General features: G+C 42.3%; 1 protein-coding gene and 1 long non-coding RNA gene across 4 annotated transcripts in view; one reads left to right on the forward strand and one right to left on the reverse strand.

Annotated features, from left to right (window-relative positions):
- Nucleotides 1-265: 265 nt before the first annotated feature.
- Nucleotides 266-23,972, reverse strand: LOC124041465 (palmitoyltransferase ZDHHC16A-like). The gene is made up of 10 exons (XM_046359071.1): nt 23,667-23,972; nt 9,771-10,023; nt 9,491-9,685; nt 3,805-3,893; nt 3,595-3,623; nt 3,244-3,386; nt 2,568-2,647; nt 2,232-2,355; nt 1,967-2,037; nt 266-1,809 (listed from the first exon to the last, which is right to left on the reverse strand). Exons 2-10 carry the CDS (start codon nt 10,014-10,016, stop codon nt 1,707-1,709), a joined length of 1,080 nt encoding a protein of 359 aa, XP_046215027.1. The 5' UTR covers nt 10,017-10,023; nt 23,667-23,972; the 3' UTR covers nt 266-1,706.
- The window catches only part of LOC124041466, an 11,303-nt gene continuing 7,285 nt past the window's right edge, over nt 23,596-27,613 (forward strand). For 2 of the 3 annotated variants that reach the window (XR_006839950.1, XR_006839948.1), the window contains exon 1: nt 23,920-24,020. This is a non-coding gene — a long non-coding RNA (uncharacterized LOC124041466). Of the gene's footprint in view, nt 23,874-23,919; nt 24,021-27,613 lie in introns of those variants that run through there. The other variant, XR_006839949.1, reaches the window with a different exon arrangement.

Here is a 27,613-nt window from a genome sequence, read left to right on the forward strand (position 1 = left end):
TGTTGTTTTAATGCTCAATGAGTTGCTCACGTACCATTTCGCCCTGCAGTGCACCAAATTTACACGAGCTAGCTTTGCCTAGTAGATTTGCCTCATACTGGTGTGGTCACCAGGCAGCAACGGGGAATCCAAAGAGACCATGGAGCTGGGGGCTCAACTGGGGGCTCAACTGACAGAGCAAAAATAGGAGAGGGTGGTGATAGGGGAAATTCGGCCATCCTTGTCGCCGCACGTTAAGTGTGAAGGATAGACGCAAACACAGGTGTCAGAGTCGACCGCTTTAAAAAAAAATATCATACAACTGAACAATACAGAACATAACATAACTCCAGGGTCAACAAATGTAACATTGCATGTAACTGTCCTACTGTACAAACATACGGTGTTTTGGGGTAGAAGACAGAGTGCGTCGAGCATAACACGCTAACCCCGTTACTCATTGGTAAACAAGTTTGAATGTTTTGTGAAGCTTGCTTTCAATCGCCTCTCCCTTGATTCCATTCTCCCGGTAGCAGGGGGAGTTATGGCTGATTTATGACATCGTTAACCATTACCGTCAACCCCTTTTCAGTGATTTTTCTCAATGTTAATGTCAAGATGGGAAAACATGTTTTATGGTTTTGAATGTGCTCCTTAAGACAATGTTAAAAATAGATTAAAGCCGAGATCCACATTTATTGTTGTTTTAAGGAAATGAAATATCGCAAACATATCGCTCATCAAGTACCTCCCTTGTACTTGATGAGTTAAGTTCATTGATTAGTAAGGAACTCCCCACACGCGGTTGTCTAGGGCTTAATTAGCCTGGTGTGACGTTTTGATAACCATATTAATCTCTGACAAGGTGAATTAAATTAAAAAAGTAATTAGCATCAAAGTAGACATCATGAAAGACTACAAATCCCTGCATGTCATCTCTAGCTAACACCTTTGCTAACAGGTATTCTGTCAATTGAAAACTTGCACAGTTGACAGAATTGTCCATCTAAAGAAATGGTGCCAATGTATTCATTACATTTAGCTGACATTAGATAGTTGATCCCGAGATTCTTACCTTTCCCTTGATTGGGTAGTCTCATCCTGATCATCATGGCATTTGTAGTTCTTTATGATAGTCACAGTAGCGCTTCGTTTCTTTCTTTTTTGGGGGGGTGGGGTAAATACAGGCAAATATATTGATAAGTCACCTTCTCCTAGAAAGATTTACACGGTTATCAAAACTAAACCCAGCCCTTAATTTAAGAGTTGTTTTTTTTGTTTTGTTTTTAAACCTATGGGAAAAGTGAATGGTGGAAAAAAATAATTGGAATAATTTCCCTGTTTGACCTCTAGGTCTTATGGGTAATATGACGACTCATACTGTAGTACAGTCTGAAAACATTATGAAACAGTTCATCCCCACATCATTACAAGTTCTGGAGTGTGGTTGGCCTTTATTACACAAGCCCTGTGCCAGGACCAGGGTTGAAACATGTTGTAGGGTTGTTTCACTTTGGAGCAGCAAACTTTCCCCATCTCTTCCCTGTTGTCCTCCCAGTATTCGCTCGTCTCCAAAACCTGGTCATGTGACATCAGTATATGTAGGGAGCAGGGGCCGCTGGGAGATGTAGTTCTGTGTGGACAGAGTCTGTGGGGTCAGTGATCAGACAGACATCAGGTGTTTCCTCATTTTGTAGAAGTCTCAATTCAGTTATTTTGTATTTGGCTCAGACGGGCATCATGTCTTTTCTGAATGGATAGATGTCCCAGGTCAGGCCGTTCCCGATGGGGACATGTCCAGAGGGCAGGATGACTCGAGTCAGCCAATGACTGGAGAGAGAGAAGAGAGGCAGACATTACCACAACTAAATACAATACTCAGTAATAGTATTTTATTTCTGACCACAACAGTCACATAATGTGCGTGTTAAATATCTGTGCAGATCAATAGATTGTCACACAGCCTGGTGAGAAGCATCTATCTAACCTTTTCTTCTCCACACCTAAGAAGACTTTCCAGTTGTTCAGTCTGCCATAGTTAAATGAGTTCTTGTACACCTGGGAGGAATAGGAGAACAGTTTGAATAGCTTGTGTCCGCCAACTGTAAGGCAAGGTGTGTGTGTGTGTGTGTGTGTGTGTGTGTGTGTGTGTGTGTGTGTGTGTGTGTGTGTGTGTGTGTGTGTGTGTGTGTGTGTGTGTGTGTGTGTGTGTGTGTGTGTGTGTGTGTGTGTGTGTGTGTGTGTGTGTGTACCTTGCCACATTTCCGCATCCGTTTGGCCTCCTTGTTGTTGAGGTGCCTCTCTATGCTGGTCTCTCCTCGGGATATCAGCACTGCGTGCCAGATAGTTAGCCCCCCAAGAGATACAGCCACCACGCTAAAATGACCAGTCACAGTTGTTTTTTTATTGCTAAACAGCCAATGACAACACACACACAGTACTGTGGGGCGGAGCTTCTAACACCATTGGGAAATAATGTGCTTTTAACTTGGAACTATTAAAATATGTCTTTTTTTTTAAAATATCACTGTGTAAATATGAACTAAAATACAGTAATAATAACAGTAATCTTGTGAAGTACATCTCACCTGGTTAACACCCACATGTAAATGACACTCTTGTGGAACATCTCGTCTCTGAACGTTAAGGGAGGAGTCTGGTAGGTGCTCTGATTGACAACAGACAGAGGTCATACAAACACCTAAATGGGAAAACATATCCTAGTCGGGACCCAGGGTTGTGCTTAAGTCATCTGTTTTAGGAGTATGCATAATACAAGATCAAAAACGTCACCCTTTAGAAAGTAATTCAACCACCACCACTAAAGAACAAGAAAGTAACCAGGAGAGGCCAATGAAGTGAGAGGGGCAGTTTGTGTGCGTGTGTGTGTGTCTGTGTGTGTGTGTGTGTCTGTGTCTGTGTCTGTGTCTGTGTCTGTGTCTGTGTCTGTGTCTGTGTCTGTGTCTGTGTCTGTGTCTGTGTCTGTGTCTGTGTCTGTGTGTGTGTGTGTGTGTACTACCTGCACAGGCGGTAAGATGCCTATGAGTTGCACCTTCCCTGTCACCGGGACACCTGATTTGTCCATGTGTTTGAAGCGCTCTCAGGATAACACAAAAACACCCCCCCAGACCACCAAGAGTTAAACAAACAGAAGAAACACTTCAAGAGTTAAAATTGAACACAGAGACGGTTAAAGTAGACCATGACCCTCTCAATAATAGAAGCCCAGCAGACCCAGGTCTCCCTCAAAGAGTCTGTGTGTACCTCTATAGCACTATAAGCACTATAAGCATCCAGGAAAAGGTTCCGGCCACTGATGCTGCAGTAGACACAGCCCAGAGTCATGGAGACACAGAAGCAGAAGAAGTAGCGCTGGTTAAAATGGCCGACACAGTTATTCAGCCACGCTGGGGGGAACCAGAGTTAAGGAGGAAACAAAAAACTCAAAACACCCATCCTCAAAAATATTGCGCAATAAATCTTCATTTTTTTGTGCATAACAGACTTGCTTATAAAAGATGCAGCTATGGTAGACAATCTAAATGGTGTCAACCATCCCTGATAACGTGACACTACCAACCAATCTCTACTCTCCAACTCCATTTAAAAGGATACGACAATGATGGTCCATTTTCAAAATGCACCTGTGAAGTAGAAGCTGTCATGTTAAAGTTAGACATCTACAACGCTACTATACCAGGGTTATGAGTTCTCATCGACTAGATAGAATTAGCATTTACCGTCAGCTATTTAATTCCCCTAATGGTTATGATAGGGACATCCGATCCTAGATCTATGGTTAAAGGTAACCAAAGTTTGCCTTACGTGTTGCAGATGGCACAGTGGTGAGTTCTGGCTGGTTTGGGGATGATACACTTCTTGCACATGGACACAAATGGAATGGAATTTTTCATCTGGAATAAACACAACACAGAGATCTCTATTATGCCTGTGTGTGTGTGTGTGTGTGTGTGTGTGTGTGTGTGTGTGTGTGTGTGTGTGTGTGTGTGTGTGTGTGTGTGTGTGTGTGTGTGTGTGTGTGTGTGTGTGTGTGTGTGTGTGTGTGTGTGTGTGTGTGTGTGTGTGTGTGTGTGTGTGTGTGTGTGTGTGGTAAACTGCAGGGTGCATGTGACGCATCTAGTACAGTAGTGCCTCCATACTCTCGCTTACAGCTTGCTACCGCCAGCTAGCCCTTGTGGGGAGCTTCGTGCACAAGTCCCCCCTTGTCGGTACAAAGTCTCTCCATGACCAAGACTGCTGTCGGACCTCCTAGTGGCAGCACACGTTAACTGGTTGTCTTGAAACTCAAGGCTAACCCGGCAAGGATTCTCTGAGCAGCAGTGGGTCCCAGAAAGGAGTCTGTACAGGCCCTCCGCTGTGTGGACACGCCCTGGCAGCCATCAACCACTGCCCCACTGCCTTGTGGGTTAGTCTGGTACGACAAAGTCCCGGGGCGCACACCCGGAGAGAAAAGCAGCCTGCTGGTGGCGCGCGGTTGGCAGACGCCGACAGACTGGGGACCAGGCAGCCTCCTGCAGTGGAATATGCTGGTTGTCCTGAGTTTCCTCCCTTGTCACTGGAATACACCTTCCCACAGGGAAGTAGTGCAGTTGGAGATTGCGTACCCTCAGCGACACTAACATAACCTCCTTTGCACCGGTATCCATTTCTGACCTTAGTGATAGCATCAACCGGAAACTGGACTAAAGCCTGGCTGCATTGGGGTGTTTGATGACGGGGGACAGGGGTGAATGCACTGGGAGACCTTAATCAGACCCCTGCACGCCAGTGGCACAGGGCTATTATGGACGCCAGCAGTTGGGACTTCAGTGGCAGCTGCTCTCGACAGGACATGTGACTGAGCTGCCCTATTTAGGAGCCACACTGCTCACCCCAACAGGGGAGAGGCCTAGAATATGTGGCCTAAAAAGTGCCCACTCGCTTCTTCCTGGATAGGCTATCGCACCTATCGGCAGTTCCACTCAGCGGTCAAAAATATAATTCCCCTGAAACTGGCATCATGGAACATCAGAACTCTTTTGGACTATGACAACAATAGACCACTGATTTCTGCAGAACTAAGGCACTACAACATTGACATTATTGCCCTGAGTGAATTCAGGTTCCTGGATGAAGTGTCCCTGAAAGAGGGAGAAAGTTAAACCTTCTTCTGGAAAGGTTACCCTCTGGATGGACAACATCAGCACATGTGGGACTGGCAATTACGACCAGCCTCTTACTCAGTCTCACCAAAAACACTTGTCGGCATAAGTGAAAGGCTCATGACTCTCCATATCCTCCTAGCCAAGACGCGCTATGCCACTCTTCTCAGTGCATACGCAACAAAGCAACAACATTACCATCTAAAAATGAGGCAAATGACTGCTTCTACCAGTCACTAGATGAGGCCCTTTACCGCATCCCCAGGAATGACAAGCTTTTTTTGCTGGGTGACTTAAACGCTAGGGTAGGACAAACAAGAAGAACAAGAATATGGAGGGGAGTGCTGGGTACTCGTTAGAGGTCAACCGATTAATCGGAAAGGCCGATAAACTAGGGCTGGTTTCAAGTTTACGTAACAATCGGAAATCTGTATTTTTGGACACCGATTTGGCCGATAAAAAAAAATGTACACCTTTATTTAACTAGGCAAGTCAGTTAAGAACACATTCTTATTTTCAATGAACGGTAGGTTAACTGCCTTGTTCAGGGGCAGAATGACAGATTTTTACCTTGTCAGCTCGGGATTCAATCTTGCAACCTTAAGGTTAACTAGTCTACTGCTCTAACCACCTGCCTTACAGTGCACTCCATGAGGACCCTGCCTGTTACGCGAATGCAGTAAGAAGCCAAGGTAAGTTGCTAGCAAGCATTAAACTTATCTTACAAAAAAAACAATCAATCAATATCACAATCACAGGTTAAACTAGTAATATCATCAACCATGTGTAGTTATCTAACCTGTCCTGCGTTGCATATAATTGATGCGGTGCACATTCGCGAAAAAGGAGTGTCGTTGCCCCAATGTGTACCTAAACAAAAACATCAATGCCTTTCTTACAATCAATAGACAAGTATATATTTTGAAACCTGCATATTTAGTTAATATTGCCTGCTAACAAGAATGTCTTTTAACTAGGTAAATTGTTTCACTTTTCTTGCAACAGAGTCAGGGTATATGCAGCAGTTTGGGCAGCCTGGCTCATTGCGAACTTTGTGAAGACTATTTCTTCCTAACAAAGACAGCCAACTTTGCCAAACAGGGGATGATTTAACAAAAGCGCATTTGCAAAAAAAGCACAATCGTTGCACGACTGTACCTAACCATAAACATAATAATAATAATAATAATAATAATATATGCCAAACATCAATGCCTTTCTTAAAATCAATACACAGAAGTATATATTTTTAAACCTGCATATGTAGCTAAAAGAAATCCAGGATAGCAGGCAATATTAACCAGGTGAAATTGTGTCACTTCTCTTGCGTTCATTGCATGCAGAGTCAGGGTATATGCAACAGTTTGGGCCGCCTGGCTCGTTGTGAACTAATTTGCCAGAACTTTATGTAATTATGATATAACAGGAAGGTTGTGCAATGTAACAGGAATATTTAGACTTATGGATGCCACCCGTTAGATAAAATACAGAACGGTTCCGTATTTCACCGAAAGAATAACCGTTTTGTTTTCGAAATGATAGTTTCCGGATTCAACCATATTAATGACCAAAGGCTCGTATTTCTGTGCGTTATGATGTTATAATTAAGTCTATGATTTGATATAGCAGTCTGACTGAGCGATGGTAAGCAGCAGCAGGCTCGTAAGCATTCATTCAAACAGCACTTTAGTGCGTTTTGCCAGCAGCTCTTCGCAATGCTTCAAGCATTGAGCTGTTTATGACTTCTAGCCTATCAACTCCCGAGATTAGGCTGGTGTAACCGATGTGAAATGGCTAGCTATTTAGCAGGGTGTGCGCTAATAGCGTTTCAAACGTCATTCGCTCTGAGACGTGGAGTAGTTGTTCCCCTTGCTCTGCATGGGTAACGCTGCTTCGAGGGTGGCTGTTGTCGATGTGTTCCTGGTTTAAGCCCAGGTAGGGGCGAGGAGAGGGACGGAAGCTAAACTGTTACACTGGCAATACTAAAGTGCCTATAAGAACATCCAATAGTCAAAGGTATATGAAATACAAATGGTATAGAGAGAAATAGTCCTAAAATTCCTATAATAACTACAACCGAAAACTTCTTACCTGGGAATATTGAAGACTTATGTTAAAAGGAACCACCAGATTTCATATGTTGTCATGTTCTGAGCAAGGAACCTAAACCTTAGCTTTTTTTTACATGGCACATACTGCACTTTTACTTTCTATTACTTTCTTCTCCAACACTTTCTTCTCCAACATTATTTAAACCAAATTGAACATTTTTCATTATTTATTTGAGGCTAAATTGATTTTATTGATGTATTATATTAAGTTAAAATACGTGTTCATTCAGTATTGTTGTAATTGTCATTATTATGAATAAAAAATAAATATATATATATATTTTTTTATATATTTTTATTAAATCGGCCGATTAATCGGTTTTGGCTTTTTTGGGCCTCCAATAATCGGTATCGGCGTTGAAAAATCATAAATCGGTCGACCTCTAGTACGCATGGTGTTGGCCAGGTCAATGAGAACAGCACGAGACTACTGACCATGTGCCGAGCATGATCTCATCATCACTAAAACCCTGTTCCATCAGAAAAACAATAGAAATCTATTGGACACTTCAAAACACTGGCACCTGATCAACTACGTCATAGTAAGACGTTTTGATACCAATGACGTCCTGCTGATACGTGTCATGAGGGGTGCAGAATACTGGACAGATTACTGTATGATACTGGCTAAACTCCAGGTGAGAATACAGTGGCAATATCTGCAGCAACAGCCGGGGGTTATCCCTTCTGTCTGTTGCCCGGCAAGGTCCTGGCCAAGGATACGCTGCCAGAATCACAATGCATCTTCCAAAAGAAAAGGAGCATGGTTGACATGATATTCATGGCACGGCAGCTCCAGCAGAAGAGGCCATGAACATCAGGACCTTTTCATGGCCTTTGTCACCCTCTAAGGCCTTCGACACAGAGCCGGGAACAACTATGGGGCATTCTAAAATTAGTCAACATCCTTTGCCAGTTCCATAGGAGGGCGGGAGTCAGTGCCCTTGGTAGTACGCATTGGTGTGAGACAAGGGTGCGTGCTGACACCTGTACATCTTCCTCATATGTGTCACCCAGCTTCTCCACGAGGAGCTTGAGGACAGCAGCGGGGTTGCGGTGGACTTCAGGCTGGTGAAAACCTATTCAACATCAGGAGGCTCCAAGCAACCACCAAGGTTGACAGACCAGGTTCTTGAGCTGCAGTATGTTGATGACTGTGCTTGTGGCTCACACTCCGGAAGACCTTCAGTCCATCCTTGTAAAACGGCTGTGAAGGTCAACAGCAGGATGGGACTGTCAACAAGACAGAGGTGGTCTGCCAATGGAGATCCAGCCCTCCATCCACCATGCCCTTCTTCACCATTGAACACAAATCACTGGCAATATCCCTGTCATTCAAATACCTGGGCAGCATCCTCCCGAAGGACTTCAGCATTGACCCAGAAATTCAAAAAAGGATCAAGCAAGCCTTCACTGCCGTCGGGAAACTCTGTCTTCCAAAACTGGGATCTCCACCTGCACACCAAAGTCACGGTCTATCAAGCCGTCTGCATTACCACAGTTCTTTACAGCTGTGAAGCCTGGGTCACCTAAAGTCGCCACAACAAGCAGCTCGAGCAATTCCACAGGATGCCTACAGTGCATACTGGGAATCAACTGGGGCAACCATGTGCCCCACACAGAAAGACCAAATGCAAGAGTTGGGACGCCACGGCCACCCAACACCAACTGCGCTGGCTCGGTCTTGTCATTAGAATGTCTCGTGAGCGCTTGCCATGGAAGATCAAGCTACTTCTTGGCTGCCAGTCTGAAGCTCTACGAGGACCAGCTGAAAGCGTCACGGAAGAAGTGCAACGTCAAACCCACAGGCCTGGTGGATGCTGGCGCCGACCGTTCCACCTGGCGGTACCTCTGACAGAGCGGTGTACAGGGGCAGGAGGAGAGGAGCACAAAGAGACAGGAAAAAACAGCTCAGGAGACATGACAACCATGACTGCCCCCCTCCCTCCCAACACAGACTGCACATGCCCCACCTGCAATTAAGTTTGTGCATCTCAGATTGGACTCTACAGCCACCAAATAATTAATTGTTAAGTCAGAATTGGAAGTTATCATCAGATATGATGGATTACAGCAAGGCAAGTGTGTGTGTGTGTGTGTGTGTGTGTGTGTGTGTGTGTGTGTGTGTGTGTGTGTGTGTGTGTGTGTGTGTGTGTGTGTGTGTGTGTGTGTGTGTGTGTGTGTGTGTGTGTGTGTGTGTGTGTGTGTGTGTGTGTGTGTGTGTGTGTGTGTGTGTACCGTAGGGGGGCATCCTGGGGCAGTATTGGTAGCTTTATAATAGTGGAAGACGATCATGACAAGGTTCCAGTGTCCGTAACTCATGTGCCAGGCTATCCAGGATGGAGAGTACTTGTCGAAGATCACGGGCAGCATAACCACATAGACTACCAGCAGGATAGAAGTGGTCAGTATCACTAACAGACATACAAACACCTGGAGAAATAGAGAGCGGGTAAATGAGTGAGAAATTATTTCATGAGCATGAACATCTGTGCAACTGACACACACACACACTTACCGCCCCAAACCTGCGGGTGAGTAGGTCCACCATCCATAAGATGGGTTCCATCAGTGAGTCCATGACGACGTCAGAGTTGGTGAGGGTGTTGTAATAGAGGGAGTCGACCATCAGTCTGAGGTAGGCCCATATCTGCCTCGCACACAGCGGTAGTCTGCAGTTGTTGCCATTTCTGCAGTGCCACTGTCTGGCGCTCACACACAACCACAGCCAGCGCTGCAGCAGGAAGGTGGGGCTCAGCCGCATTCTTCTCCTGAAACACACACAGATGAATGTTTACAAGGGATTATTCTACCATTTTTCACGATGCTTAAATAAATAAAAAACCTCTGTAAACTGGAGACATCCTCCAGTGATTTTGGAAAATGTATTGTTGTAAAGTGATATCCCATGTATAAATACAGTAAATAATACACACTTGTTGGATTCAAACTTTTTACTTGAAATATCTTACACTATTAGAACAGTGGATGGAAATCTACTGAGTGAGAAAGGGGAGTGCAGAAAGTTTACATTCTGTTAAAACATGTTATTGTTAAATCTCATTTATACTATGAAGAGAAGGGCAACGGATCCAGTAGTTTAAAAAAAACTTGGTTTGAGCTTTGACTAGTTGTCCGTTAGGTTCTGACAGAGTGAAAAACTAACAGTTGTCGGCAGGATTCGCCACGATTTATAGTGGAACTGGAGAGTCAACCTAGATCCACTTCAATTTTCTTACCGCCCCAATAGGTCCACAGACGATGCGAATCTTCATCACACGCACACTGCCCTATCCCATCTGGACAACAGGAATACCTATATAAGAACGCTGTTCATTGACTGTTCATTCAGCTCAGCATTCAACACCATAGTACCCTCCAAGCTCATCATTAAGCTTGAGGCCCTGGGTCCGGACCGCCCCCAGGTGATGAAGATAAGAATCGACACCACGTCGCTGATCCTCAACACTTGGGCCCCATAAGGGTGAGTGCTCAGCCCCCTCCTGTACTCCATGTTCACCCATGACTGTGTGGCCACGCACGCCTCCAACTCAATCATCAAGTTTGCAGATGGCACAACAGTAGTAGGCTTGATTATCAACAACGACAAGACAGACTACAGGGAGGAGTTGAGGGCTCTGGGAGTGTGGTGTCAGGAAAACAACCTCACTCAATGTCAACAAAACAAAAGGAGATGATCGTGGACTTCAGGAAACAGCAGAGGAAGCACTCCCCTATCCACATCGACAAGACAGCAGTGGAGAAGGTGGAAAGTTTTCATTTCCTCTGTGTACACATCACTGACCAACTGAAATGGTCCACCTACACAGACAGTGTGGTGAAGGCGCAACAGTGCCTCTTCAACCCAAAAACCGTCAAACTTTTACAGATGCACAATTGAGAGCATCCTATCGCAACTGCACGGCCACGGACAAAGAAACAGGGAGGAAAGAGCAATGACTTTATCGCAAGGTACAGAGCGTCAGAGCATTGTTTTAGGTGTGGGGCCGTTGGTCATTGGAAGAGTGAGTGTAACGGGGCATGAAACAGGTCAAATTTACGACAGGGAAAATTATTACATTCAGCAGGGTAACAGAGGCAGAATCGACCAGGACCAGTAACAATACTCGGATAGTGATGGATGGGGAACCAATTTTGGGATTGGAAGATGCGAAATGCCAGGGGAATGGATTCTAAAAAAGCCAAACACTCCATGCAAGCTCAGACAACCTTGGGGGGGGGTAGCAATCTCGTGAGACGCTTTATTCCGACTTATTCTGACATATGTTTATAGAATTGACGAAAGGGGAGGAGGGGGAGGGGTCACGAGAAATTAGAGTGGAGTTAATATTGTGAGTAATTGTTTGTTTTGAAAAAGCAATTGTGTCATGCGCCAGCATTGGGGTTGCCAAACCTAAAATGACCTATTGAACTATTTGTTCATGGACACATGAAGGGAATTGTAGTGTGGTGGTTACGGGAAATCATGGTGGAAAGAGAGACCAGTCATATACGGGAGTAAATCGTTAGACTCAGTGGCCAGAAATGCCGCCGTGTCTAAGGGTAGTACAGGCTACATAAACATTGGGATGGATTAAAACAAACGTTTAATGACTGGAGGGAGGACGTGTTTTGTTTGTAATTAAAACTAGTTGATAATTAAGATTTAGAATAATACTAAGAAAATGCACACTTTCTCTTCCAGGAGAAGATGGGCTGTCCTCATCTCTCTTTGAAATGTTTCCCCGAGGCTGTTTCTTCGCGGAGCAGTTATCGAAATTCTGCAGTTTTATCATACTATTAGATAATTTATCAATTGTTTTAAGTATGATCCGGAAAGGAGAGAAGAGAGCGCCAAGTGAGGGGAGGGTGCACTGCTCAAATCTATAGAGTCGAGGGAGGATTTCCTCCCAGGAAACCTAATCTTTTATTGTCCTCTGAGAGGAAGGTGGAGAACGCACTAGATGGTAGCTTGGGCTGACATTGATAGTATGGATTTTGTTTCACCATGTCATCAGAATCCTAATTTTAAAGTGCATGAATACATATGGCTTTCTGGGTGATACAGTACAATTAATTACGTACAAGGCTCAGTCTGCATCTCGTTTTGACACCCGAGGAAGAAGGAGACTGGCATGGAGACTAGCATCACATTGGCTTAGAACAGATGGACAGTTCTTGCCCAAATCTCATTCTCACCAAGGTTGGTGTGAAATTATTAAACATGCATTTTCCTCTCATTTTCTTCTCTCTTCCCTGTTCAAGTCAATATATTTTCTAGGTGGTGTGAGAGATCATTGATCCACATGAGGGATTATTGGAAATTGAATGACTCCATATGTGGACGAGTTAGGGAGGAGTGAGGAATTCAGGTCGAATGAGATTTTCCCAATACCTCGAAAAGCGCACCTATTGGTAATTGGGTAAAAATAAAATAAAAAGCGGACACTGAAAATCCCTTTGAGCAAGGTGAAGTTATTAATTACACTTCGGAAGGTGTATCAGTACACCCAGTCACTACAAAGATACAGGATGGAAACCACTAAGGGATTCACCATGAGGCCAATTGTGACTTTAAAACAGTTACAGAGTTTAATGGCTGTGACAAGGAAAACAGAGGATGGATCAACATTGTAGTTACTCCACAATACTAACCTAAATTACAGAGTGAAGAGGAAGCATGCATTTAAAACATGCATCTTATTTGCAAGGCACTAAAGAAAATTGGCTAATAAATTCACTTTGTGTCCTGAATACAAAGTGTTATGTTTGAGGCAAATCCAACACAACCGAGTACCTACCACTACATATTTTCAAGCATGGTGGTGGCTGCATCATGTTATGGGTATGCTGGTCATCTGCAAGTAGTTTTTTAATCAAAATAAATGGAATAGAGTTAAGCTGACATGTGTATAAAAGCAATACATTAGCACGTATATCCTACCAACGGGACATTAAAAACTGTAATATCTTATGTTTCACCGAGTCATGGCTAAACGACGACATTAACATACAGTTGGCGGGTTATACACTCTTTCGGCAGGATAGAACAGCAGCCTCTGGTAAGACACAGAGTGGCGACCTATGTATATTTGTAAACAGTTGGTGCACGATATATACGGAAGTCTCGAGGTTTTGCATCTCATGATACGCTGTAGACCACACGATCTACCTAGAAAGTTGTCATCTGTATTTTTCATAGCTGTCTACATACCACAGACCGGTGAGGGCACTAAAACCATACTCAATGAGCTGTATACCGCCATAAGCAAACAGGAAAACCCTCATCCAGATGCGGCGCTCCTAGTGGCCGTGGACTTTAATGCAGTTAAAACTGATTAAAGTTTCCCTACTTTCTATCAGCATGTTAAATGTGCAACCAGAGGGGGAAAAACAAAACTCGATACCACCTTTACTCCACACAGAGACGCGTACAAAGCTCTCCCTCCATTTGGCAAATCAGACCATAATTATATCCTCCTGATTCCTGCTTACAAGCAAAAATTAAAGTAGGAAGCACCAGTGACTCGGTCGATTAATTTTATTTTTTAAAGTGGTCAGATGAAGCAGAAGCTAAACTACAGGACTGTTCTACTAGCACAGACTGGAATATGCTCCGTGATTCTTCCGATGACATTGAGTAGTACAGTCCCTGGCTTCATAAATAAGTCCACTGATGACATCATCCCCACAGTGACTGTACGTACCAGACCCCAACCAGAAGCCATGGATTACAGGCAGCATTTGTACTGAGCTAAAGGGTAGAGCTGCTGATTTCAAGGAGCGGTACTCTAACCCGGAAGCTTATAAGAAATCACACTATGCCCTCTGACAAACCAGCAAACAGGCAAATCGTCAATACAGGACTAAGATCGAATCGTACAACACCGGCTCTGACACTCATTGGATGTGGCAGGGCTTGCAAACTATTACAGAATACAAAAGGGAAGCACAGCCGAGAGTGTCGCAGTGACACGAGCCTACCAGACGAGCTAAATAACTTCTATGCTTGCTTCGAGGCAAGTAACAATGAAACATGCATGAGAGCATCAGCTGTTCCGGATGACTGTGTCATCATGCTCTCCGCAGCCGATGTGAGTAAGACCTTTAAACAGGTCAACATTCACAAAGCCGCAGGGCCAGACAGATTACCTGGACGTGTACTCCGAGCACACGCTGACGAACTGGCAAGTGTCTTCACTGACATTTTTAAACCTCTCCCTGTCTGAGTCTGTAATAGCAACATGTTTCAAGCAGACCACCATAGTCCCTGTGCCCAAGAACACTAAGGTAACCTGCCTAAATGTCTACCGTCCCGTAGCACTCACGTCTGTAGCCATGAAATGATTTGAAAGTCTGGTCATGGCTTACATAAACACCATTATCCCAGAAACCCTAGACTCACTCAAATTTGCATACCACCCCAACAGATGATGCAATCTCTATTGCACCCCACACTGCCCTTTCACACCTGTACAAAAGGAACATCTAAACGCAGCAAAAAAAGTAAGGCCCCTTTTTCAGGTCCCTGTCTTTCAAAGATAATTTGTAAAAATCCAAATAACTTCACAGATCTTCATTGTAAAGTGTTTAAACACTGTTTCCCATGCTTGTTCAATGAACCATAAACAATTAATGAACATGCACCTGTGGAACGGTCGTTAAGACACTATCAGCTTACAGACGGTAGGCAATTAAAGTCACAGTTATGAAAACTTAGGACACTGAAGAGGTATTTCTACTGACTCTGAAAAACATCAAAAGAACATTGTCTCCACCCCTCAACCAGTATTCTACAAGAGCAGAGACACAAGGGACAACAGACATTACACACCGGTCTCTACATTGCAAATGAGCTGAAGGCAGTCAATGACCTTGGACCACAGAAAGAATTTGCAATGGTGACAGACAATACTGCGCACGTGAAGGCTGCTTGGTCTAAAGCGGAGGAGTTCTACCCTCACATCACACCCATTGGCTGTGCTGCTCATGCATTGAATCTGCTCCTCAATGACATCATGTCACTGAAAACAATGGATACACTACAAGAGAGCCAAAGAAATGGTTGGGTATGTGAAGGGTCATAAAGTTATAGCAGCAATCTACCTCACCAGGCAAAGTGAGAATTAGAGCACCACATTGAAGCTGCCCAGCATCACCCGTTGGGGTGGTGTTGTCATCATGTTTGACAGTCTCCTGGAGGGAAAGGAGTCTCTCCAAGAAATGGCCATATCACAGTCTGCCGATATGGACAGCCCCATCAAGAGGATCCTCCTGGATGATGTATTTTGGGAGAGAGCGGTAAGCAGCCTGAAACCTATAGCAGTAGCCATTGCACGGATTGAGAGAGACAATGCTATCCTGTCTGATATTCAGACTCTGCTTGCAGATATAAGAGAAGAAATCCTTACTGCCCTGCCCACTTCACGGTTGAGGAAACTGCAGTTCTGAAATACATCAAAAAGCGTGAAGACTTCTGCCTGAAGCCCATACGCAGCGTACATGTTGGATCCCAAGTATGCTGTAAGAGCATCCGGACTGGTGCAGAGATCAACAAGACCTATGGTGTCATCACTACCGTGTCTCGCCACTTTGGCCTGGATGAGGGCAAGGTTCTTGGCAGTCTGGCGAAGTACACTTCCAAGCAAGGACTTTAGAATGGAGATGCAATATGTTGGCACGACTGCCATATCTCATCAGCTACCTGGTGGAAGGGTCTTTGTAGATCTGAGGCTCTTACCCGTGTTGCTTCCATCATCCTACAAATCCCATCAACATCAGCAGCCTCAGAGTGCAATTGGTCCTTGTTTAGGAACACACACACAGGCTGAAAAATTGGTGGCCATTCTGGCAAGTTTGAGGCTTTTTGGGCCTGACAACAAGGCATCCTCAACCAGGTTGGAAAGTGACAGTGAGGATGAGACCTCAGAGTCTGATGTTCAGGAGGTGGACATAAAGGATGTCCAGGGAGAAGACTTGGAAGCCTGAGAGGAAGACAACCAAAGCTTTAGTTTATAGACTATCGTTTTACAGATCTATGTTGAAAACATTTTTTGGCAGATGCGATGGATCATTGGGGATCATTCAAATATTACCTTTCTTTTGTTGTTCAGTGAAATCACCACGTGAAGAATAAACTCATTTAATTAAAGTTCAATACGTAACAAAAAAAACATTTTAATTCTTATTTCTATTGGAAGGATTTAATCATTTTCAATTATGTCTACTTATGATGAGGTAAAAGGTTTATGTTTGTCTCCACATGATAAATATATCCAATGCAAAAAAACATTACATTTAAATGGTATTAACTTTGCATATATTTCCATTAATTCCAATACATTCTAGGCAAGTCTAGGTCCAAGAGGCTTCTGAACAGCTTCTACCCCAAGCCATAATATTCCTGAACATCTAATCAAATGGCTATCCAGACTATTTGCATTCCCCCCTCTTCTACGCTGCTGCTACTCTTATCTATGCATAGTCACTTTAATAACTCCTACATGTACATATTACCTCTGCCTTGCCTGGTTCACCAACTACTTTGCAGACAGAGTTCAGTGTGTCAAATGGGAGGGCATGTTGTCCGGTCCTCTGGCAGTCTCTATGGGGGTACCACAGGGTTCAATTCTCAGGCCGACTCTTTTCTCTGTATATATCAATCATGTTTCTCTTGCTGCGGGCGATTCCCTGATCCACCTCTACGCAAACGACACCATTCTGTATACTTCTGGCCCTTCCTTGGACACTGTGCTATCGAACCTCCAAATGAGCTTCAATGCCATACAACACTCCTTCCGTGGCCTCCAACTGCTCTTAAACGCTAGTAAAACCAAATGCATGCTTTTCAACCGTTCGCTGCCTGCACCCGCACGCCCGACTAGCATCACCACCCTGGATGGTTCCGACCTAGAATATGTGGACATCTATAAGTACCGAGGTGTCTGGCTAGACTGCAAACTCTCCTTCCAGACTCATATCAAACATCTCCAATCCAAAATCAAATCTAGAGTCGGCTTTCTATTTCGCAACAAAGCCTCCTTCACTCACGCCGCAAAACTTACCCTCGTAAAACTGACTATCCTACCAATCCTCGACTTCGGCGATGTCATCTACAAAATAGCTTCCAATACTCTACTCAGCAAACAGGATGCAGTTTATCACAGTGCCATCCATTTTGCTACTAAAGCACCTTATACCACCCACCACTGCGACCTGTATGCTCTAGTCGGCTGGCCCTCGCTACATGTTTGTCGCCAGACCCACTGTCTCCAGGTCATCTACAAGTCTATGCTAGGTAAAGCTCCACCTTATCTAAGTTCACTGGTCGAGATGGCAACACCCACCCATAGCACGCGCTCCAGCAGGTGTATCTCACTGATCATCCCTAAAGCCAAAACCTTATTTGGCCGCCTTTCCTTCCAGTTCTCTGTTGCCTGCGACTGGAACGAATTGCAATAATCTCTGAAGTTGGAGACTTTTATCTCCCTCACCAACTTTAAACATCTGCTATCTGAGCAGCTAACCGATCGCTGCAGCTGTACATAGTCCATCGGTATATAGCCCACCCGATTTACCTACCTCATCCCCATACTGTTTTTATTTTATTTACTTTTCTGCTCTTTTGCACACCAGTATCTCTACCTGCACATGTTCATCTGATCATTTATCACTCCAGTGTTAATCTGCTAAATTGACATTATTCACTCCTATGGCCCATTTATTAACTAGCTCATCATGCCTTTTGCACACAAAGTATATAGATAATTTTTTCCTACTATGTTATTGACTTGTTTATTGTTTACTCCAAGTGTAAATCTGTGTTGTTGTCTGTTCACACTGCTATGCTTTATCTTGGCCAGGTCACAGTTGCAAATGAGAACTTGTTCTCAACTAGCCTACCTGTTTAAATAAAGGTGAAATAAAAAAATAAAAAAATACCATTACATACATATATCCCCTCTATTATTATTATTTACTGCTGCTCTTTAATTATTTGTTATCTCTTAATTCTCCATTATCTTTAAACTGAATTGTTGGTTAAGGGCTTGTTAGGTAAGTATTTCACCTGTTGTATTCGGCACGTGACAAATCAAATTTGATTTCTAAAAACATGTTTTCACTTTGTCATTATAAAGGTATTGTGTGTAAATGAGGGAGAAATGTATACCTTTTGAATTCAGGCTGCAACAACAAAATAATGTAGAATAAAACAAGGTGTAGGAATACTTTCCAAAGGCACCGTATGTAGAAAAGATAATGGACCCATATTTTTAGAACCTTTGAAAAGTAACAATCACCAAAATAAAATCTAGATGGTCGGAGAATTTAAAATACAGGTTGACCGATTAATCAGAATGGCCGATTAATTGGGGCCGATTTCAAGTTTTCACAACAAATCGGTAATCTGCATTTTTGGACACCGATCATGGCCGATTACATTGCACTCCATGAGGAGACTGCGTGGCAGGCTGACTTCCTGTTATGAGAGTGCAGCAAGGAGCCACGGTAAGGTGCTAGCTAGCATTAAATGCATCTTATAAATAAACAATCAATCTTAACATAATCACTAGTTAACTACACATGGTTGATAATATTACTGGTTTATCTAGCATGTCCTGCGTTGCATATAATCAATGCGGTGCCTGTTAATTTATCATTGAATCATAGCCTACTTCGCCAAACGGGTGATTTAACAAGCGCATTCGCGAAAAAAGCACTGTCGTTGCACCAATGTGTACCTAACCATAAACATCAAAGCCTTTCTTAAAATCAATACACAAGTATATATTTTTAAACCCGCATATTTAGTTAATATTGGCTGCTAACATGAATTTATTTTAACTAGGGAAATTGTGTCACTTCTCTTGTGTTCTGTGCAAAAAAGTCAGGGTATATGCAGCAGTTTGGGCCACCTGGCTCGATGTATATTTAGAAATCCATGTTATTCAATTATTGCATGCACACTGCTCGCGTGCACCAACGAGCATCTGCGATGCCATGGGCTAAAATAGAACTCCTTTCTATTTCTGACGCAGATTGCGCTGCAAGTCCTGCCTCTCTCATCTCCTCATTGGTTATACCCACGTGGATGACTGAAAGACATACTGTTTTGCCGGTCATCGTGGTAATCCGTCGTGGTTGGCCGTTTTATGTGTGGATTAATTGTCTGGGTAGAAGACCTTGTGCATTTCAGGTAAAATAACAACTCAATGTTTATATCCCAGAACAAATTAGCTGGCAACAGCAAGCTAGCTAAATAGGACAAATTAGCTAGCAAGTGCAAGCTAACTAGCTCTTATTGCCATACATGTTTAATGCTTTTCGACCTGTCCCCAAATTAATGTGATTGGTTCAGAGTTTGTTTTGATATTTTAACCTGCATGTCGTGATCGTGTTTGGTGTAGGGGGACCAAATACATTTATGCAAGATAACGCACGCGAGCAGCCGGTTTGGATTACGAGTAACAAAGACAGCCAACTTCGCCAAACGGGGGATGATTTAACAAAAGCGCATTTGTGAAAAAAGCACCATCATTGCACGAATGTACATACCCATAAACATCAATGCCTTTCTTAAAATCAATACACAAAAGTATTTATTTTTTAACCTGCATATTTAGTTAAAAGAAATTCATTTTAGCAGACAATATTAAACTAGGGAAATTGTGTGACTTTTCTTGCGTTCATTGCACGCAGAGTCAGGGTATATGCAACAGTTTGGGCCGCCTGGCTCGTTGCGAACTAAATTTGCCAGAATTTTACGTAATTATGACATAACATTGAAGGTTGTGCAATGTAACAGGAATATTTAGACTTATGGATGCCACCCATTAGATAAAATACGGAACGGTTCCGTAATTCACTGAAAGAATAAACGTTTTAATTTCATAATGATAGTTTCCGGATTTCACCATATTAAGGTCCTAAGGCTCATATTTCTGTGTGTTATGTTATAATTAAGTCAATGATTTGATATTTGACAGAGCAGTCTGACTGAGCGGTGGTAGGCAGCAGCAGGCTCGTAAGCATTCATTCAAACAGCACTTTAGTGCGTTTTGCCAGCAGCTCTTCGCTGTTTATGACTTCAAGCCTATCAACTCCCGAGATTAGGCTGGTATAACCGATGTGAAATGGCTAACTAGTTAGCGGGGAGCGCGCTAATAACGTTTCAAATGTCAATTGCTCTGAGACTTGGAGTAGTTGTTCCCCTTGCTTTGTAAGGGCCGAGGATTTTGTGGAGCGATGAGTAACAATGCTTCGAGGGTTGGCTGTGGTCGATGTGTTCCTGGTTCGAGCACAGGTAGGGGCCATAGTGGAGTTTGGAGCGTGACTGTTTGAGGTTGTGGACAGGTGTCTTTTATACTGATAACAAGTTCAAACAGGTGCCATTAATACAGGTAATGAGTGGAGGACAGAGGAGCCTCTTGAAGAAGGAGTTACAAGTCTATGAGAGCCATAAATCTTGCTTGTTTGTAGGTGACCAAATACTTATTTTCCACCATAATTTTCAAATAAATTCATTAAAAATCCTACAATGTGATTTTCTGGATTTTATTTCTCATTTTGTCTGTCATAGTTTAAGTGTACCTATGATGAAAATTACAGGCCTCTCATCTTTTTAAGTGGGAGAACTTGCACAATTGGTGGCTGACTAAATACTTTTTTGCCCCATTGTATAAATAAACAATAAATAAATAAAAATATATAAAATGTACAATTTTAAAAAATTATCAAAATAAAAACAACATTTTATTATTATTATTTTTTAAATAAATGTTTTATTTAAAAATCGGCCGATTAATCGGTATTTACTATTTTGGTACTCCAATAATCGATATCCGCATTGAAAAATCATAATCGTTCGGCCTCTAATTGAAAATTCCAAAAACATTAATTTAGCAGTATTGATTTTGTCATGTTTAAAGAATACAGCATTAGCCATGACAAAATGTATAGAATTGCAAGATTTGTTTTATTTATCTCTTCCCTGCCAAGATGAGGGCCCTCTAAAATTCTGTCACATGGTCGTAACTAGTTAACACACCAACAAAGTCATAAACTCCACCTATTTCTAGAATTTCTTAAAATCAGATTTCAAAACCTAAGCTTAAACCACACTGGTAACATTATGCCTTACCCAAGCCATAAATCAAGTCCAAAAAGTACATTTTTGTTTTAATGTGTTAAGAAAAACCATTTTTACTTTGTGGCTGTGTTATCTAGTGGAAACCCGGCTGACGTCCGACCGCACCCCCTGCCACAACCACCACCGAAGACACACAGGCCTGAACAATACACAGAGCTACAAAGACCACATGGTGTAAGCAATGGTTCCGCTTTGTAAGACCTACTTTTCTGGGCTCTGGACGATTATGACATTGGGATATATTCCAATTTCCCCCTGGGTCCCTGGGATTAACGGGAAAGGGTGGATTTGCGACAGAGAAATTGAGTCTGCCGGCCGTTCATCCTACCCGTAATTCCAGTTTAGGATTAGATTATTCCTTTGACCTGGACTGTGTTTGCAGCATGAGTAGATGCGCTTCTTTTGGGATCAAAGCGAGAGAACATTTGTTATATTCTTTGCTAGTAAGTGAGTTATTAGACCAGTTATTGCTCATTTCTAGTCAGCAATGGGAGAGTGGTTGCTTCCTACAAGAGCACAAAACCTAGCCTTTGAAAAGAGTCAGGTAAATATTTTTTTTCGGTCTTAAAAAGAGGCATTGTTGTATTTTGAGACATGATTGAATGAGCTAAGTAGCCATTAGGCAGAGGGTATGATAATGTCTGATTCTCTAATGATGGTATGGAAATAATAATTAACTTTATTTTCGTAAGTTGTTTCCTGCGTCAAACACATTTCCAGTCACCACCTTGTCTGAAGGACAAGGGAATAAAATGGTTCATGTGAAGCCCTGCATTTTTTCCAAAAATTCTCACGGAATGTAGGTCTACATTTTACACCACACATTGGCTGCTACTATAGGCTGAATGACATAACATTTTAACATGGAAATAGCCGTTCTGTGATGCATTTTCTCCATTGTTTTTAATGGTAGGCCACTCAGATAGGCCTACATTATGATCAAACGGCCACTGTGGGTACAGCCTCAGTATATACAATAAACCCGCGCCAGAAGTTGCACAGAATTTTCACAATGTTCAAGTTTGCACTCAGCAGACCTGAAATTTGCTCAGTTCCCAAAACAATGGGGGAACATTACTCAAGTCACTGGCCCAATCCCAAATCAATCCCCCTAGACCCTACACACTTGCGGAGTTCTGAGATAATTTGATCTAAGCAATATGATAAAAACTTCCACCTAGCCTATTAGAGGGCAAATTGGAACTATTACCAAATTGATTACACCTGTGAAATCATTGCAGATCTCCACAAGTGCATAGGACGTTGGGCAGGGCTCCCAACCCGCTTCCTGGAGAGTTACCGTCCTGTAGGTTCACCCCAACCCTAATAATTAACTGGTTGATGAGCTGAATAAGGTTAGTTACAACTGGGGATGGAGCAAAAACCTACAGGAAGGTAGCTCTCCAGGAACAGGGTTGGAGAGCCCTCGCGTAGGGTCTAGACCAGGATTGCCCAAGCACACTGGCCAAACTGGTGGTTTTATTTGGCACCGAAGTTTAGTAAAAAAATATAAAAACAAATCTATACAATTTATCTGATTATGTCAAATACTATCTGTTTGGAATTCCTACGGTGAATTTGCTGTGTACAAATAACTATGTTCTGGCACACCAACCATCTGCTCAAGAAAGAAATTATATATATATATATATATATATAATCGGCCCACAGCTGAATGTAATTGGGGACCCCTGTAGATCTGGGATTGGGCCACAAACTGCTAGGACTACTGCTTTATTTATTTATATATATAGAATTATGACACGTCATTTTATGGCAACTCTACTCTTGCTCTTCTGCATTCCAATCAAGGGATATGAGCAGGGCGGAACACAATAGTGAGAGCGACACAGCCCATAATGACAGCTTTGAAAGAATGGAGTTAGCTACATTGTTGGAATCCTATCCAGACGTTCTGTCTAGCACATTGTTGCGCATTTTCACCGCAACTTTCCATGAACATACCTCTGTCACTCACTGTCCATTCCCCCCATTTGTTATAAACCATCTGCCAGCGCAGTAGCAATTATCAAGCTTCAATGTTTTATGACACGACGGACAAATTGCTATTTTAAGATAGCCAAACAATATGATTGAATAGGAGTCATATACATTTAAGCTTTTCCTCAAAAGAGAACATCAGTTGAAAGGACCACAGGCACTTGACCAGTGTCGTGAGCTACCAGCAGCAAGCTTGAAGAGAGAGTAGCGCTGTATGCTGCTAGCTACCATGCACAAAGTAATACATTCCATTTATATACTCACTTTCTTAGGATCGCATGTCACCCGTGAGAAATGTGTTATCTCTGGCCATGATACCTAGGCGAAGAAGGTTTAATTCATCCGGAAGCTAACAATTGAACGGAGACAATGTTCTCTGTCGCGAGTTTAGCCCAGACGCTTCTCCTCTACGTTAGACTCAGTGCTGAAAATTAGTCATTTTACTTCCGGGAGAGGCTATACGGACCAAAGGTGTGTATATAAATAATTGATATTGACATGTTGCCCCAATTGATGACTTATGTCGCACAGCGGCAGTCGAGACGAATAAATTCGATTGTCAGTCCTCCTGATTAGCCGTCCTGAAAAGTTGCTTCGTCGAAACCCGGAGCTGACAAGGTAAAAATCTGTCGTTCTGCTCCTGAACAAGGCAGTTAACCCACTTTTTAAATATAATGTTAGTTGTTTGAGAAGAAAAATCACCAGGAAATCAGCTCAATTATTTTAATTTAGAAAATCTGTAACCAAGTAATCACACGCATAAATAGAGGCATGTGATTTTTATCCCAATGTAATCGAGGTTTAGTATATATGTTTGGGATTCTTGCGGTCAATTTGCAGTGTACTAATGATTCATCCTGATGAGCCCTTCACAGCTTGACAAATTTCAAATTATGAAGTGGCTAGACGCTTCAGCGAGAATTTGACATTTGTCTGCCAATGTCGGGACTTGTGAATTTTTATCGGAGTAATGTTTTTTTTACAAACATGTAGCAAGACATTAATGCTGTGCAGTCATTGTTTTGTGTTAATGGTTTGCCATTGTTTATTTTGATCAATTCCCCATTACCTGTGACCAGTAGTAAATGGACCGTTAATCGCGTCATTTCGTTACATTCAGTTATGTTAATACTTAAATTAATTAGTCCTACAGTCATTTGCCGTTCTCAGAGTGGAAACTTTTGCAGAGTTCACAACCTGTTACACTTGTGAGAAACAAGTTTGTTTATTTTGTACCTTCCTTTAAAAATGTTTTATTGCATTTTGGTTGGAGCGCTCCATGTGAGCAATGAGTGTATTTTCTGTCATCTTAATGTTAACGGAACGCTTGCGCCTGAGCACCTATAGAAGTAGACTAACTGGTCTGCTGCGTGCAAATTTAGGTAAGTGCCCATTTGGGGATGTTTGATTTGACTTATCTCGGCACCACTAATAAGATGCGCTTCTAAGTAATTGTTTCTTCGCCTCACACAGTAAGTCAAGTGAAGTCCTTTTTTTTAATGACGATAGTTCCACATAGTATTTACAAAATCTTTCCAACACTCTCCCCCTTGATAATAACCAGGCCTTGGTGTGAAAGAGCAACATGTAATGCTCTGAGGATACCAATATCCAGTGGTAATGTCATAAAATACCTGAACACATTTCCCTTTGTGCAAAATCAGCTGTGTTTGTCCGGAGCTCACTGGTGCAGGAAACCGAGGGCCCGGAATATGCTAGTTGATACAATGTTGCAAGTTCGCTGGCAACCGCTTCGGGATGGACCTTCATATATATATAAACAGTCATTGGGCCGGAGCCAGTTGATTGATTTGATAGGCTACAATGCACTTCATAGCTCAAGTCAAGGCAGATGGAAAAGGAGGCAAGACCGATGGAGTAGAGCGACGAATGCGTTTATATGTCAGCTTTCTGTATTTTCACTTAGTTCACAGTGGAAGTTATATGCCTGTTTCTACATTGGCCAGGGGTTTCCAACAGGTCGACCGCGTAGCTCACCTATGAGTAGTTCGCCAAACAATTCTGAAAGTACATGCAATTTTCACGTGTTTCACCGAAAACTGTCATTAAAAAAATCTCACAAGTAGGCCCTATTACACAGCAAGCGCCCAGCTAATATCTAATCAACATTGACATTATCCCACTCCTGGTTAGACACTATTGGCTTAAAAATCCAAACCTAACACAATATCTGCCAATTTCCAGCAATCAAATCAAATGTATTTATATAGCCCTTCGTACATCAGCTGATATCTCAAAGTGCTGTACAGAAACCCAGCCTAAAACCCCAAACAGCAAGCAATGCAGGTGTAGAAGCAATATTGCTCCTGTCTGTCTGTGTGGGGGGCACTTTTGTAAATCACTCCATGTGTAGCCAGTTGATGTGATAAACATCTTGTGAGTTTAAAAAATACTTTCCCCAAAACCTTTTAAATTTAATGTTAATTGCAAAGTAGGCTTACCTGGCAGAAGTGTATGGTAAGTATATCATTTGTATCTACACTGAACAAAAATATAAACGCAACCATTTCAAAGATTTGACTGATTTATAGTTCATAAGAAATTCAGTCAATTGAAATTAATTAATTAGGCCATAATCTATGGATTTCACAAGACGGGATATATATATATATCTTACAAAAATAGGCCTCATGATCTCGTTACAGTATTTCTGTGCATTCAAATTGCCGTCGATAAAATGCAATTATTTGTTGTCCGTAGTTTATGCCTGCCCATACCAAAACCCCACCGCCACCATGGGGCACTCTGTTGTCAGGTCAAGACGCTGGTGTGGGCGACGAGCACGCAGATGCGCTTCCCTGAAACCGTTTCTGACAGTATGTGCAGAAATTCCTCAGTGGCGCAATTAAAGGGCCAGATGCGCAATTAAAAGGGGACTTAGTTTTATATATGCCATTTAGCAGACGCTTTTATCCAAAGTGACTTACAGTCATGTGTGCATACATTCTACGTATGGGTGGTCCCGGGGATCGAACCCACTACCCTGGCGTTACAAGCGCCATGCTCTACCAACTGAGCTACAGAAGACCTAAAGAAATGTGTCTGAAGTATTGACATGGGCTCAGAACATCAAATTTTGTTTCTCTGTGAACAATCGTAATTTTAAGAGTGAAAAATAAAGCCGATTTTTGGGGAAAAAAACAAGTTTTTATTAACCATTATTTTACCAGGTATATTGACAGAACAGTGTACTACTTTCTTGCACATTTAAGGACCTTGGGAAGAGTTGCAGGGGAGAGGAGGAGAATATGCCTATTTGAAAGCTAGAAAAATAATTAGCTCAGGACATGTTTCATTTTTTTAAAGTAGCTCTCATGCTAGAACAGGTTGGAGACCCCTGGCACAGGCTCTCTTCATTCCATGCGCTCATTTCTTTAGCCGCCAATGGCTAACTGTGAATCCATGTGTACATATGACAGAGATTAGTGGAATTTTAACTTTTAGATTTTATCATTTTAATTCCAATTAGTATTATTAACCATGTGACAATGATTTTGAGAAACTAAAACATTATTCAAATGAATCTCTTACATGAAAAATGCACATATGCAAATCATAACTGGCACGCAGATCGGTAGAGGTTGAAGGATAACTTGTAAACTTCCCCAAACTTGAAACTTATGTTCAGCCTTGGAATAGATTAGAGCACACATTTCTTTGTCATAGGCAAAATTACCAGGGGGGATGGGTGGGACATGTCCATGTAGAATAGTTTTTGGTCAGGGGTACCCCATATAGCATATGAACATGTCATAAGCAATGGCAAAATGTGTGGAATTGTAGGACATTTGCATATACAGTTGACTTTGGGCACAAAAAAGGTCCAACTCTTCCTCTTTCTCAATTTTCAAGCAGAAATGGGCTTGCATTTCGTGGTTTATTGTTGTCATTTGGTCATGCGACTGACATTTGTTAGCTAAGCTAGCCAATGTAGCTAAACAGTAACTCCTCCAGTATGTGTTGACATTTTTCAGGATTTTTTTTTGGACGGAAGCTGTAGAAAGCGGTAAGAAATGGCATTTCTGTAGCCAAATATCTATATATATATATATATATTGCATTGCATTAAATCACCTAGTATGATGGTGCATTGATGAATTTTACAGTTTAAAGACAATATTTGAGTTTTTGCCCAAAGTCAACCTTTAAAGTAGCTGTCCAGGTTTTCTAGATTTCTATGAAATATCACT

Source organism: Oncorhynchus gorbuscha, linkage group LG08 (assembly GCF_021184085.1).
Source record: "Oncorhynchus gorbuscha isolate QuinsamMale2020 ecotype Even-year linkage group LG08, OgorEven_v1.0, whole genome shotgun sequence".
NCBI lineage: Eukaryota > Metazoa > Chordata > Actinopteri > Salmoniformes > Salmonidae > Oncorhynchus > Oncorhynchus gorbuscha.